Raw genomic sequence first — 16,406 nt, 5'->3', positions numbered from 1 at the left:
TCGTTTCCAGACAAAACGAATGAAAAAGGCACTCCGGCCATTTCAGACTAGGAAATATAGATATAGACAACTTATGGCAGCTCGTACTAAATCTTATCAATAGAACTAACATACATGGTTCATAACATACACAGTCCAAGTATTTATTTTCATGTTTTGCATGAAATTATCACAAATAATGTCTCTGTGTTGATACCAAGCATAGCAATGATTTGTCAAAGTTCTGCCGATGCCTGGTATTGAAAACCATATCTACTATCTAAATCTATAACAACCAGGTTTAACATTACATATTGCTGTGATACATTTTTGTGGTCAGAGATTAAAAAAATATCACACAGCGGGAAATTGGGTATTAATTTTGATGAAAGAAACCAACAAAAGCTGTCAATCATAATGGGTTAATCTCACGTTATCATTTCTCACAGCTGTTGCCTCACAAAGACTTCTCTGTTGTGCCAGCATATGGTACACATATAATACCTTATTGATATGGTGTGTAGCGCCCTCTATCAATAAATGATAGAATGCCTTTGTTTTTAATGCGTTGGATTAATTTCAATGTACAGTGCCCTCTAGGGACAGGTATAAGATTCTTTTGTTTTTATATACAGCAACCCAATGGTGGTTCATTGTGGATTATATCATTCTCTATAGCCTAATGATAAAATACTTTTGTTTTCTAGGGTCCGGTTGATGGCACACTGTTTCTTGTAAAACATTTACTGATTCTAAGGGAACAAATTGCACCATTCCATGTAGAGTTTGCAATCAGAGAAACAGCACTAGATTTTAGTAAAATGAGAGGTAAGAATTGGATGCATCATAGAGTTATACAATTTACAAAAGCTTAGCAGGTCATTTTGTCCATATACGTCTACAGGAATACTAATTATCATATGTACTAGTACTGGTGCGTATACATACTAGTATTGCACTGCAAGGCAATACAGAAAACATTATTGCATACCAACATGCAAATGATATGCAAATGAGGGTGCAATCATTCGTTCTACACAAAAACACTTGATCGCTTAGTATAATGTAATTTTTACAGAAATTTGTTGTTTCGGATAAAACATTATGTAATAATAACAGTACCTCATGCTGCATGAGTGCCAGTGTGGGTACTCAGGGGTATTTGCGCCCATACTTGCAGGTTTTTTTCTGCTGCACTTTCATTCACTACGCTTGTGAAAGTATGGGTGCAGAAAACACTGCAAGCACTCATGCTAATACCCTGGTTTAGTAGTACTTATTGTATCAATTAGATATGTTTCCTTCGTCATTAGCTTCATCCTGTGTACCAGCACAGATTCTTCAATATTCAAATCAGGTGATGATACTTCTGACATCATCTGACACAGTGGGTGGATTTAAAAACCAGCAAGAACTTGCACCCATTTCTGGCTGACATTTAAACTGAAATATATTATTATCGAATTATTTTCCCTAAGTGTGCGTTGAGATGACATAGTCAAGATCAACATAGCAAAGGTGCTATACCTTAAAGTTATATACATATTAAAATGTAAACTTAATATCGTGTTCATTTCTTCCGTCAGTTGCTGCAAGACATCTGATATTCAAGACCAACAAAATATTTAAACTGAATAGTGATAATGCTCTTTTGGAGTTCCTTGTTGAGGTAAGATCACTATTTCATATTCATTTCATATTTAAAGATGATTTATCTTCTGCTACTGTTAGACAAACTTTAAAAAAGAGGTTGTTTACCAAAAATTGGAAACTTTATGAAGATAGAGGTGATATTCAACATTACTTCATTATTAATTATATTTTATTATTCAATACTTTAATATAATTTGCATGAAAAATGATATTTATTTCTGAGTTTTAACTTATGTGTGAATTTGCTTTCAGGGTACACCCCAAGTAACAGAAAACTATAGAGATTCAAAACGAGACGTGGACAACCAATTGAAACGTACATGTGAAGATTTTATCAAATTTGTAACAGACTCATTTATTACAGACCTGAATGCATTTCTTCAAAAGGTTAGTATTTATAACAGTCTTTGTGTAATAGACAAAGGTTTTTAAAAGTAAATCAAGAAATTTTTTTTAAAAAGCGAGTTTGCCAGTCACATGAGGAAAACTATCCTGTAGCATTATACAAAGTCTAGTCAAGTGCATGCTGGGAAAGCATTCATAATGTTTATATACAAAGTCTAGTCAAGTGCATGCTGGGAAAGCATTCATAATGTTTATATACAAAGTCTAGTCAAGTGCATTCTGGGAAAGCATTCATAATGTTTATATACAAAGTCTAGTCAAGTGCATGCTGGGAAAGCATTCATAATGTATAGTCAGGCATCTAGAATACTCAAATATCTTTACATCCAGCCCTGAATACTAATGCAGTTAGTGTGGTATGCGTGTTACTCAGGAAGTCGTCGTAGAGGGCGCATCGGACTCCCCAGCAAAATGTCAAGTACTCTTAATCGGTCAAAGTTTGTGACTGTGTTTACTGCTTATGTACAGTATGCCCTCTGCTAGTTCTGACTCCAGTGAGTCTAAATAAAAATGTATGAGTGGATTTACATAGTTTTATTGATAAATTCACCTGTTGTCGTAGCCCAGATGACAACCTTAACTGTATTAAACAAGGTGTAGTACTTACATCATACAAATAAAGTATCGGATTTAATAAAATAATCACTGTCATACTTCCTTTTGTCTCTCTGTTTAGGCTAATGTTATTGTAAACTTGGCTAAAGAAGGGGATGCAGCCAAAGTGTCACTACGGCAACAGCCATTTGCTGGTCCTGGTAAGTGACACTTTAACAGGATTCAAAACTTGATAATCTAGCTTTGGTCAAATTCTATTGTTGTCATGGATGGCAAGGCATGGTGTGGTATAGTGTGGTACATGACACTTCACAGCACTACAGTACAGCTTAGCACAGCACAGTACAGTACAGTACAGTGCAATATTATGGCATGTGTAATACAGTACAGTACAGCTCAGCACAGCTCAATAATATGCACCGCAATGGAATGGAATATACTATAGTACAACACAGTGCAGTGAAGTGCATTATAATACAGTACAACACATTACAGGACAACACAGCACAGAACTGCACAGCACAGTATAGCATAGCAGAGTGCAGTGCAGTGCATTACAATGCAGTACAGTATAATACAACAAAGGAAAGTGCAGTTAACTACAACACAGTGTAGTACAGTACACACAATACAGGACAACACCGCAGAAGTGCACAGCACAGTATAGCAGAGTGCAGTGCATTACAATGCAGTACAGTGTAATACAACAAGACAGTGCAGTTAACTACAGCACAGTGTAGTATGCTGTGTATACTTCAAGTGTCTCGCATTACATGACTGTACATCTATGCTGTTGAAAGGAGCTGTCAAGCATAACAAACAATTCTCTGACTCTATTGAAAAAGTAGTTTGTTGACTTTGATTTTACTCTGTTTTGTTTTTCAGATAAAGTACATGACATAGTCACGACATCATTCAAACAAATCAAGTCTAAACTGCCATCCATTCTGAAAAGTATGTCTCTCTATCTTGCAAATAAGGACACAGAGTATATTCTATTCAAACCTATCAAGGTAAGGGTCATCTCTCTATCTTGCAAATAAGGACACACGAGTATATTCTATCAAAACCACATCTTTCCTCTCAAAATTGAGGAAGGGAAGTTTTGATAATGCTCAACTTTGGGTAGTTGTATATTTTCCATACTCAGGTATCAAAAAAAAAAGTTGGAATTTTTTTTTTTTTTTTTAAAGTTGAAAAAAATGTTGTTGAACAGTTGAAGATGAAAATCACTTTCTACTCTAATGCCCTGCTTATAATGAATTTAAGAGCCAGGCACATGCCACAGGAAATTTAGGTTAAACCAAACCACAAATTTAAGCTTCTGTTAGGATCTTCATCTTAGGTAATCTGTGTACATTTGTTTTCAAAGTTTTCAAGACCCGAAATGAAATACTTTTTTTCCCCTGATCTATGAGATATAAAAACACCATTCTATAAATTAGTATTGCATATTTTTTCTGTTTTCTGTTTTTGTTTATAGTTTTGTAACCTTTGGCACATGGGCTCCTGGAGGCCTTGCAATGCAATAAACGTCTATATACAATCTAGCTATTTGTATAGAGTTTAAATATTTGAATGAATTTTAGCCATCCAGAAAGTTAAAACAAAAAAACAATGCAACCAATGAAAGTAACTATAGCAAGGTACAGGTAAATTATTCAGTTGTATACCTCATGTGTTGTTATTGTTGTTGTTGTTTGTATTTACAGGCTAATGTACAGCAAGCCTTTGTACAGTTATACACAATAATAGTAGAAAATTACTCAGAGGAAGACCAACAGATTATTGGATGTCCCACAGCAGAACAGGTCAGTGAAAGCTAAGCACTTCAAACACACACACAGATTCCACTTGTTATATGAACAAAGTGCAGGTAGCAGTCCTAGTTTGTACTGCAAGCACTCCATTTTATGAATTGTAAATGTCATTTCCATCAGATATTGTCTATTCTGGCACAGACTGATTCTGCTTTTTATATGAACAAAGTGCAGGTAGCAGTCCTAGTTTGTACTATAGGCACTCCATTTTATGAATTGTAAATGTCATTTCCATCAGATATTGTCTATACAGGCACAAAATGAATCAATCAGATAATCTACCACAAGTGATCTGTCAACCACTACAATGACCATTATCCCTGAAGTGGTATTTCCCGATGTTTTCCCAGAATAACATCATAAGGGCACTATTAAAGTCTACTTGTTATTTCAATCACCCTCCTTATAACATGCAAATGACATGTCAAGTCCATTTTGTGATGTGCCAGTCTGAGAATAGAATCTGTGAGACACTTCAGTGATCATTATCTTTATTATAGTGTTTTCCTGAAATAACATAACAAGGGTGCCAAAGCCTTCTCGTCATTCCAAACACCCTTCTCATAAAATAAAAAATATCAAAATCCTTTTCATGCAGAAAAAAAAGTCACAAAAACACAAAGAGAAGTGCCTCAGGCAAATGACATATTTTCATGATTCGTCTCCAAAAGAGAGGCAGCTGGCTGATTTCCGTGGCAACAATCTTATCAAGGAGTTTGTTATAATCATTGTGAAAGCTCTCCACCCTGAAGTACTTTATTGCTAAATCTGTAAAAAGGTTTGCAAACTTGTGATCGAGGATGTTATAAATCCTGCTACAAAAATTATCATTACCTCAGTCTATAATATGAATGCTATTCACACTCGAAGAAACTTGGTGATGGTATTTTTACATGTCGTTGGCACCTAGCAACAGAGTCATGATATTTTACTCCTCTGTCATAGAATGGAAGGTCAGAGGTCAGAGTTTAGAGGTCAGGCTACTTTTATGAAGTAAGAAGAGACATACAGTAGAGTTCATAGTTTATGTAATGTTGGGTGCCTGGCTAGAAATGGAAGCAGTGTGGTATAAAACTGTCAATCAGTTAGAATTATTAGTTTGCAATGAATACAAAGATGATGTTGTTCTCATTGGAATGTTTGTAAATTAGTTTATATAGACTGGATGAATTGCAAAGCTACTCAGTCATGTGTTTGTAGATGATAATCTTTATGGCCCGGATATGTGTTTTGCGGACCGACGTAGCTAAAGTCAGGCCTGTAAGTCGTACTACCAAGATGAACCAAATCTAGAACTAAATGAAAAATACAAAATAGAAATTAAACATATCAATCACAACCACCAACCTAGTCCAGAAACTATATGTGTCGGGTTTGTTTTGTATGATCACTCTCTCCACCGTATAGTCAAATGGATTTCTGTAGCATGACATTTCGTTCTTACCACCTACAGCGGTAGTTTATGTAAATTTGAGTGTTGATGTAAATTTGATGACGTTACAATGTTCTTAGGTGACTCATTTTAAGAGTGGAGGTTGAGTTTGTAGTAAACTGAAAAAAAAAGACAATTTCTCCAGCAGGAGATTAAGCTAGAATTTCGGTAGAATTTGTCCATTTGACTACGTGGAGAGAGAAAGATCATAGAAAACGGGCCCACACATTTAGTTGTTCACCCTTTCCCCAGCAGGAGATTAAGCTAGAATTTCAGTAGAATTTTCCATTTGACTAAACGTGGAGGGAGAGAGATCATAGAAAACACGCCCCCATGTAGAGTTACTTGACTACCACAAACATGCCAAGACAAATTAAGTATGATGTTAATTGATTATTGATGCCAAATAGTCTTTTGCATGTCCCTGCACATTTATGTCAGTTTGGTTTCAAATTTGGCCAAGAGGGGTAAACCTTATAAAACTATGATGCATATACCTTCCTACAGTATCTCTTAGTCAATAATTTTAGTTCGAAAAATGATCAGTAACCTTGAGAAGCTCATATTTTCAGAGTTCGGGTAGATTTTAAATTGTACAACCCTCTTCATAAAATACTGATTTATTTTTGTCCCATTGAAGTCTACTACATACAGAAGTTATGCACTCTAGATTTGAATCTATAACTAACTTTTAGACCACAAAACTACTCAAAACTGTTACAATCAATGTAACATAACTTGTTTGTAGACAATATACTCACATTCTATCTCATCTATACTAGAATCTGTAACTAAATGCTAGACCACAAACCACTCAAAACTGTTAGTATTAGTGAATGTATACTATTTTCAGACTACAAATATGAGTTTCACTCTGAGGTGACATAAAGTAGTAAAACTAATAAGCTGGATTTGGGACTCCATTCACACTGAATTTTTGTACCTGACGCAGATCATATACCAAAGTCATCCAATATTAGCATAGCCTTCATTTGTTCCAATCATTTAGCAGCAACCCTGATCTTTAACCCTGAAACCCTCTCTATCAGGAAACTAAATACACTTACATAATCAAATGGAATTTTGTGTCAGACACTAAAGATAAGTCGACTCTAAACCCCTCATTGTACCTTAATACCTAAATTTAACCTGATTCAGAATTGACACAACTGTTCAAATTTGGGGTTTTATGTTAGGTATTAAAGACTAGAGTGACTCAGTGTCAACTCAACTCACTCGATGAGAACCCCCTTATACTCACATTCTGTCTAGTCTATTTGTACTGATAGTGACTAGCTCATCACATCAAAACATCACTACCTGTTCATGCCTTCATCACCAGGATATCTTATTGACATACTTAATTAAAATATGACAGGTGAAACTGACATCCTCCCAAATTAGATAGTGAAGGTCAGTGAATCAAGGATGTTTATGTTTGTTCTAATCAGTGTTTTTGCTAAAGTTTGGAAACCAACCACCACCCCCATCCCCATCCCCACACACCCCCAGTAAATATGGTAAAACTGGCATGGTTTCCAATATGCTGTACCATAATGATGATGTGACCCCCTGTAAAATAATTTGGGAACTCGGGTGAATTTTACCGGCTTACTATCCGTAATAAATAAAAACAGTCTAGTGACTATTACACCTGTTCTTGTTTAAGATACATTTATAGTATCAAAACTTGTTTAAGCTACATTTATAGTACCAAACTTTGTTTAAGATAAATTTATAGTACCAAAGCTTGTTTAAGAACCATTATAGTACCATGTACCATTACATCATTGTTGTGATGTGTATTAAAATTAATTACTGTTTTATATTTGACTAAAATAACTACTAAATTGTTTTGATTTGTATACTTCAGGTGTTTTTATCATCTCATATCTTTCTAATTTTTTCCATCTGTGATTCTGTCTGACTATTTCAAACTCATTTTAGACTTCAAACTAATATTCTATCTGTCTGTCTTTTCATTCTTCTGCCATTCCATCCAATATCCCCCCTCCCCTCCCCCACAATATGATTAAAGATAACTTATTATTTCATAGTCATGTTGGAAATTTATAGGAATTTTTATTCATACTTTATTATTGTTACTGGGAATTCCAGATAAATTAAAGTGGTCATATGGATGAAAATTGGGTATTTATTTTGGATTTTTTAATTCATAAAACAATTTTATCGTGACTTCCTATTTGAAAGATGAATATGAAACAAGATAGACCAAGTCTGTGTGTATAACTCAGTACATTGCAAAAAGATTTTTTTTAAATATGTAAAAAGTTTATTATTGTACGTACAATAACAAAGATTTTACACATTTAGTAATCTTCTGCAATTTATTGAGTTATAAACAAGGACTTGGCATATGTTGTTATACATTGATTTTTCAAGTAAGAAACTATGATAAAATTGTTTTATAAATTAAAAATCCAAAATAAGTACCCAATCCTCATCCATGTGGTGTCATGATGGGAGAATGGTTAGAGTGGCCGGCTTTGAATCTGCAGGTTGTAGGTTCAAACGTTGTTGTTGTCGTTTGTTTCTGAATGGCTAAAGTCCTTGGGCAAGATTTGAACCATGATTGTGCCTCAGTCAACCCAGCTGTATAATTTGGGACCTGGTAGGATAGAGGTTGTAATGTGAATGCTTTAATCATATGCGCTCTTAAAGGCTGCAATGGATTGTAAGCTCCCCAGGGAGTTGAGGAAGTATAAAGGGCCATTGTGCTGCCATTGATCCGTGCCAGGGGTAATACTAGTAATTGTAAAGCGCTTTGAGCACAGAGTAGGAAAGCGCTAGATAAAAACCAACATCATGACATTATTATATGGCCACTTTAATCGAAATGACAAAAATATTATTTTGTCATTACGAACATATTTATTCATCCACTAACTGATAGTAGATAATTTTTTAGTGAATCTATCTTTAATTTCGTGTTGGCTTGGATAAAGGAAGTAATACCAGGATACACATCAGTCTTGGAATTTATTTTTCAATGATGACGATGATGAGTTTAGAATATGACGTGGTATCGGTAATTGTCGAGCCATCAACTTGTATATAGTAAGGTATAAACTGCTTACCAACACATAACTCAACTCTAGCCTAGTGACAGAGTAGATGTTAATGACAGCATTACTATTCACTACATTTTGTATTTGTTGCTGTCAATCAATAATTGAGAGCCAATCAAATACATGCATGGGTGGGGCTTATAGCCAATCCAGTAAATTATCAATATTAACCTCAGACTACTGATAACATCAGTTGTTGTCAATCAATAATTGAGAGCCAATCAAATACATGCATGGGTGGGGCTTCTAGCTAAAGGAAATTATGATCTAGTCATATATTGCTTTTACAGTTAGTCACGAATTTAATTTTATTGGACTGATGGTTCAATTGCTCTCTTTTTCCTTGACGTTGTTGCTGTGTATGTAAGGATATACTATTTTTCCGTCTGTGGAAATTGGACCGATTTTGCCATCAATGTGGAATTATCGTCGGCAAGTTTTTGATGCTTTGTAACAACTAGCTTAAAATGCATGGAACACCATAGCAACCAAATAGTGCAGTAACCATACATTGAAGAATGCCAACCTAGTCATTGACAGAATAGTATATTTCAGTCATTTCATACAAAGTTGCCAGATGTAGTCACAAAGATACATCTTAAAGCTGCAATTTGGTCGAACAGTCATCCTTTCTGATATTTAAAATTTGTGTTTGACTTCTCATCCTTAAAACCACCAGTCAGATGTTGTTGCCATGGTTATGACTACCTTGTGAAACCAGTAGTATGCAAATACATCATTGTGATAAAGTACCCTACAGTTAAGACACCAGAAGTCGTCCTCTCTGTGGTGCATAGATACAATGTCATAAGTTGTCACGGAAACTAATTACATATTCATGATACTTCAACTCGCATATTAATGATACTCTTCAAATGCTTGCCACGATGTACTCAAAGATTGACCCCCAGATGGCAGATGATGCCCAAGTGCGACTAACATCAACGCAATGAAAACCATGATGTCTCTTGTCTGTTGCATCTACGGCTCATCTCTCCCCATCAAACTTGATTCACGAATTCACGTCTGTGGATAAATGGGATAAACTTTAGATTATGCGTCCATCGTATCTCCACATGTATGTACACTTGAGACTACTTTACGGTGACAGTTTTATCACGGACTTGGTAATCTAAAGTGGTGAGAGACGTTTGTGCTGATAGACGTCTAGGAGTAGAATCCATGCTGTGCAGCGATGGGCAATTTCTTTGATCTACCTATCTTTGATAGAAACAACACAAACGTGACTAACATCACCCTAGACTTTGAAGAACAGGCGTCATGGACCACTCATCATGTAATCACATTCGTGATTCTGATACTGGAAGTTTTACTGATTTTTTCCGGTAACATTCTAGTATTGGTGTCAATTTGGATAAACAAGGCTCACCTGAAGCCATCGTATATCTTTGTGATTAGTCTGACCATCGCCGATCTTTTTGTCGGACTCGTCTGCGTAATATCGCTTCTGAAAATCGGCATTGAACAAGATACTTTAATCGGATGCTTATTTCAAATCGTGATTATCGTAATGGCATGTGCAGCCAGTATTTACAGTATTCTCGTCATCGCATATGACCGCTATTTAGCAATAACGAAACCGCTGAACTACGTCCAAAGAATGTCAAAAAAACGTGAAGTTATATTGGTTATCATGATATGGACGACAGCGTTTCTGTTTGCTTTAATTCCTATACTTTGCAGTAGTAATTCAGACTATACCGGTAGCTGTTCATTTCTTGTTGTGCTTAGTCCCGGCTACCCAATCTTCATCATATTGTTTGGATTTCTACCAGCGTTGTTGGTCATGATTTATTTCTACGCACGAATATACTCAGTTTCTCACAAACACTCCAAACAAATAAGAGATCTTGAGCGAACTTTGCAAGATGTTAATCACATGAGACTCGCACGAGAGCTCAAGGCAGCGAAGACAGTCGCTGTGGTAATCGGCTGTTTCCTCTTTACATGGTTGCCGTTCTTTATAACTTTGACAGTACAGATATTATGTACATGTGATTTACAAATTGTTCTGAACTATCTCTTATTGCTGGGTTTCAGTAACTCTGTTCTGAACCCCTGGGTTTACGTTTACTGGAACAAAGAGGCCAGAGAAAAACTCTGCTATAGGTGTCAGAAAAAAATGGCACGAATTCGAGGACGGAAAAGCATTCCATCGGACCAAAGTGTATCATCGATTTCTCGTAACCGACGTAGCCTACCTTCTTCAGATGAATCTTATGCTGGGTATGATGGTTCATGTCTTTAACTATTTACAATTTATCAGTGGAAATTTCTGGTGAAAAAGAAAACAATTGTTATTTTCAGTGATCTTTACCATCTTCTCTTATATGTAGTCTGGATCCAAGTCCATTTTAAGAAAGGAGACCAGTTTGTTTGAAAATCTTGAATCACAAAAATCCTTGCTATATGAAAGTTTGTTTCTGTCTTCTGAATTAATTATAGAAATTCGGTTGTTTAGGCAAAATAAAAAAAAAATTGTTTCTGGTCAGGACATTTTGTCTAAAGTGGTGCGACAATGTAATTTTTTTTATTATTATTCTCAACAAACCTGTCACTCAATCTATGGCAGTTACTTTTCTTTGTATTTAGTACTTTAGAGCAAGTGTGTATGTGGGGGCAGATGTCATGTCAGATGTCAGATGTCTTCACTGAAGTAGGGAGGGTTATTTTTTGTGTTTCCCCCGGATCTGCAGACTGCATGGGCTGGACAAACACAAAAAAAAAGACCAATGCAAGGGTATTTAATTGATTCTCGCGCTGGCCAGAAACAATTCTTTCCCCTTTTTTTGACCTTATGATCTTCAAGGAAATCACCAATGCATGGGAGCCTGGCTCATGTGGTGAATATACTTATATAAGTTACTGACACTTATTACATTGTGCATGAAACTTTACCACAAGCAAGCAAATGCACCGGTGTTTTTTTGCAAGTTGTATTACATATTTCATCCTATTAGTAAACGGAACCGGAAATTTCATATTTTTTGAAAATATTGAGAAATACAGAAACTATTTACTATAATTTCCGCAGGAAAGAATTTTTTTAGATGAACGCAATGTTTTATTTTGCTGGAAAATGCACAACATTTTTAGTCAACAGGATTGAATGATTGATTCTGTCGTCTTGTCTACAGAGAGATGTACATTGTAAGATATGTAAATAAAGTTGTAATTTTATTTGGAAACTTTGGTACTGCGTATGTTTCTTATGATATAAACTATGTTTTAAAGTGGCACGTGAAGAGTTTAAGCTTTCTTTATGTGGGTGAAAGTACCAGAAATGTCAATTCTGTAATATCAGATTTTGATCCATGTCTCTGGTGGCTTTAAAATTGTCATTCAAATGACGTTGCTAGCACAGTTGATGCCATAGTTAGGGTTTCCTTGATATATATGTGTATACTAAATTATTGAATTTTGTATATATTATTCCTGAATAACCGCTTCAAGTTCTGCTAATTGCAAGTGATGGTTAACTCTGTTCCAATATGTAGTATACTGCAAGGACATTTTAATAATATGCAACCAAAATTACCCCAAATAAAATTTAAAAATATTTAAACTCAGACTTTAGAATTCAATCTGAATATATACGAGTTTGCCCCATAGACAAGTTTTATAGCCTACCTGTAGACTTGAAGGACTAACACTACTACACTATTCCAGCTCTCCTAACTGTAGTTTACGTACCTGTATAGTCTTGAAGGACTAACTCTATTACACTATTTCAGCTGTCCTAAATATAGCCTACTTGTAGACTTGAAGGACTAACACTACTACAAGTTCAAAGAGTTGGAATAGCAAATTGGAAGGGTAGTCTTTGATAAAGATCTCTTATTCAAGTTAATACAATACAAAACAATATATTTTATTTCTCTCACTGGGAGAAACTGAACTGTCTGCTTTGAAACGTATAAAAATGACAAACATAGAAAACAAATAAACAAAGCAATACTATTGAACAAATTAAAATAATATATACATGTAGACTTGGACCGAAAGAATAAATATTAGAGATAAAACTAGATACTTGGTCTGCCTAATCGTCCATTCAAATTGTTTACAGCTCTTGGGATAAAAGAATATTTATAACGTTGTGTATGACACATTGGAACACGAAACCTTCCATTTCTTACCACACCTTGTCTGCCGAGGCAGTCATGCAGTGGGTGTGTCACATTGCTGAGGATGGCATCTGGCATAAATTAATTGAAAAACTTTATTCTCACCACAAGACATAAAATTGAATGTGACGAGATATTGATACATTCATAGCAATCATAACAAATACAGAGAATAGTGGACAGATTGTACAAGAGATACATATTTGTATAGGGATGGATTAGATTATAGGGATAGGGCGAGACCCCCTAGCATAGACCTATTTTCAACAACAAAATGGCTGCTTGTTGCACTATAACATCATATTTGAATATATGAATCCTACCAAGGCCAAATTTTGGGCCCCAGGAAGAAAAATATTTGGACAAACTCAGCTAATAAAATAATTATGATTTCCGCATTCTGGGAGAATAAGAAAAATAAGGCACATAGGTGTTGCCAGGCAATGATATAGAAACCACTTCTTATGATTCAAAATTAAAATCCAGGATTTTCCACATTCTCATTTTCATTATCTTCATATTATGAAAACATTACACTTAACCCTCTCCTAACAACACAGAAAATCGGAATTTTACGAAAAGATAACATAATTAATATAAGTCTCTGGAGTTGTGTTTACTGAAAATAAAACAAATACAACTTGGGACATCTGGGTGCCTTATGTAACTGGTACTGTAACATGTGTCTTTTGGCTTTAAACTTATTTGAGCTTGAACACAAAGTCCAGTCAAATCTCTACCTTTAGTACACTTGTATTGATTACTGCTATCAACTATATACTTTTTGGTGATAGCTTTTTAGTAACTTACTCAACCTTAAAATCTTGAATCTCGTAAAGAAGTTTTACTTCACTTGACATGTGTTTAGTCATTTTTGGCATTTCCTGCAAGGGTTTACGGGAAACATCCTGTGATGACATTACACTGTGTTTATTCCCCAATATCTTAGTCTTGACAAAAGGAAAGTGTTCGCAATAAAGAGATTGTGGTCGATGTGATGACATCACAGGAGGTTTTCCCACAAACCCTTGCCGGAAACACCAAAAATGGTGTGTTGAAATGTCTATCTTACTTTTTATCTCAAATCTGCAATCTAGCACAAATGCCTATATAGATGTGAACCTAGCCAGAAAGTCTATCAAGTAATGTTTGCACTCAAGCATTGCAGCAATTTAATAGGGAACTTTGAAATACAATGTAGGGGTCTGTCTCGTTCAATTTTTCAAGTGCTTGCAATACAACAAAAATTACGATATTAATTAAAGTGTGCTTGATATATTTGTTGCGATATTAAATTTGATGTCGTCTGTTTACTCGGTCAACTGACCAAATTTCTCCTGACCTGTGGTTCTTGAGTCTTTGTCATGTGTTGCCTAGGTGCACCAAGACAACCAAGGCCATTTCTTTATCATGGCTTCCTACTTCAACATAAACAACATTGACAAAGTCTGTGTTTATAACTCAATAAATTGCAGAAAGTTAAAAAAAAAATGTGTAAAAAGTTTGTTATTGTACGTACAATAACAAAGATTTTACACATTTAGTAATCTTTTCCAATTTAATAACAATATAATAATAATAATAATAATCTTTATTTATACTGGATAATTCTTTAAGCATATAAACACTTGTCTGCAAAGAAGTCCAATGAGGGCCATCCCTCATGGGTTCAGTGTTAATGCAGGGGAGGAAACCAGAGTACCTGGGGAAGACCTGCGTTGTCTGGCAGAGTCAAACTGAACGACACTCTTCTTACTTACAGCGTAGTAAATTTAATTGAACCCTGAATGGGGTTCGAACCCCGACCACAGTGGTAAGAGGCAAGTGGTTTAACCACTCGGCCACCGACAACCCAATTTCAATTTAGTGAGTTACAAACAAGGACTTGGCATATACTGTGTTATAATACAAGTAAGAAGCCTTGATCAAAAAAATTGTAAATTAAAAATTCCCAAACCCCATCCTTATGGCCACTTTAATCAATAAATTTTTTCAGGAAAAGATTTGGCAATTCCGATATTACTTAATTTTTTTCACATATCAAATTAATAATGTTTCATATTTGTCTTCCACTTATGTCTGTATTTTTAGTTTGTTATCAGGAAACATTTTAATAATTCACACTTCAGATAAGCCAAGTGTTTGTTTGGTAAATACAGGATAAGTTTTAATAACCCCGCAGTGTCTGTGTTAGCTCTCACCACAGAGATAAAGTGATTTATGTTGTGTGTGTTTGGGTCTCACCAGAAAGTGGCCTAGAATGAGTGATTTATCAGTAGTTGTTGAGTTTATCGTTGAGTTTTATAATATGGTAGATGCTGTTGAAAACATAGCATAGTTTTTCATGCCAATCCTAAACTTTTTTTTACATATTTGAGAAAAAAATAATAAAATCGCAAACATTGTGAAGTCTCACAAGAAATAGTGGATGCAGAAACTGACATCAACTTAAAAAGACAATATAAAACTGTTTTTTCAAGTCTGTAATGGCTGTACATCTGATGAGAAGAAACCAATAACACAGAGACCATATGGAAAACAACAGAAAACATATTTACCTGAACTAGACACTCACATATGAAAAAAAAATATTTTAAAAAATAAAGTGAAAAATTTCCCTACCCCACCTATTCTAAAATTGAGCGTAATCAGAACCAAACATTTTTTTTTTGTTAGGCCTAACTACACGAACTATATCCAATTGGGTCGGGGTGACACATGAGAATATTTTGATTGAGTAACACGTGTCGATGATAACATGTTAAAAAATTCACAATTTCTACTCCAGAGAGTGTACTCATTATTTATGAGATGAAGGTTTTATTGGCATTGAGTGTATTTACTGTATTTCTGTGTAGTAGCTACAGCCTGGTTACACATTGCTAGGAAGCCGCACAGAGTGATAATACCACGAAAGTATACACTTAAACCATGCATAATATATTACATGTACTTTCATATTTTCAGGATTTTTTGACATATTTAATACGTCATAGGAAATAAATCTTCTGTCTGAACTTTTTTCAGTAGCTGTTATGAAGCCACAAATGTTATTTCATATATATTTTAAAGTATTTTAGTTAGTTAGATGATGTAGTATTGTTGTCCAGTTGACTATACAGCTCACAACCACTGTCTGACTTGGCTAGCATCAAGTTATCTAAGTACTAACACTGAACTGGCACTACCACCTCACCAGCATGTATTAGGGTGACACTGTTATTTTTTATGATTTCATTACATTTTCATGGCAACTATGGGGCGGTCAGTCGATTTAAAAATAAAAATGAAAAATCATCTTCATGTTTCTCTGTCTCTCCTTTTC

At 35.0% G+C, this 16,406-nt stretch overlaps 2 protein-coding genes across 2 annotated transcripts in view; both read left to right on the top strand.

Moving 5' to 3' along the window:
- Positions 1–16,406, top strand: part of LOC144442830 (conserved oligomeric Golgi complex subunit 3-like) — a 33,339-nt gene that overhangs the window by 15,514 nt on the left and 1,419 nt on the right. The window contains exons 16-21 of the mRNA XM_078132203.1: positions 687–807; positions 1,566–1,648; positions 1,885–2,019; positions 2,714–2,792; positions 3,478–3,605; positions 4,305–4,403. Of these exons, the coding sequence (XP_077988329.1) occupies positions 687–807; positions 1,566–1,648; positions 1,885–2,019; positions 2,714–2,792; positions 3,478–3,605; positions 4,305–4,403 (645 nt within the window). The remainder of the gene's footprint in view (positions 1–686; positions 808–1,565; positions 1,649–1,884; positions 2,020–2,713; positions 2,793–3,477; positions 3,606–4,304; positions 4,404–16,406) is intronic.
- LOC144442605 (glucose-dependent insulinotropic receptor-like) lies at positions 10,129–11,202 on the top strand. The gene has a single exon (XM_078131984.1). The coding sequence runs from the start codon at positions 10,129–10,131 to the stop codon at positions 11,200–11,202; it is 1,074 nt and encodes a 357-aa protein (XP_077988110.1).

Source organism: Glandiceps talaboti, chromosome 11 (assembly GCF_964340395.1).
Source record: "Glandiceps talaboti chromosome 11, keGlaTala1.1, whole genome shotgun sequence".
Lineage (NCBI taxonomy): Eukaryota > Metazoa > Hemichordata > Enteropneusta > Spengelidae > Glandiceps > Glandiceps talaboti.
Note: the sequence above shows the minus strand (reverse complement) of the source record. Positions and strands in the feature narration are given on the sequence as shown.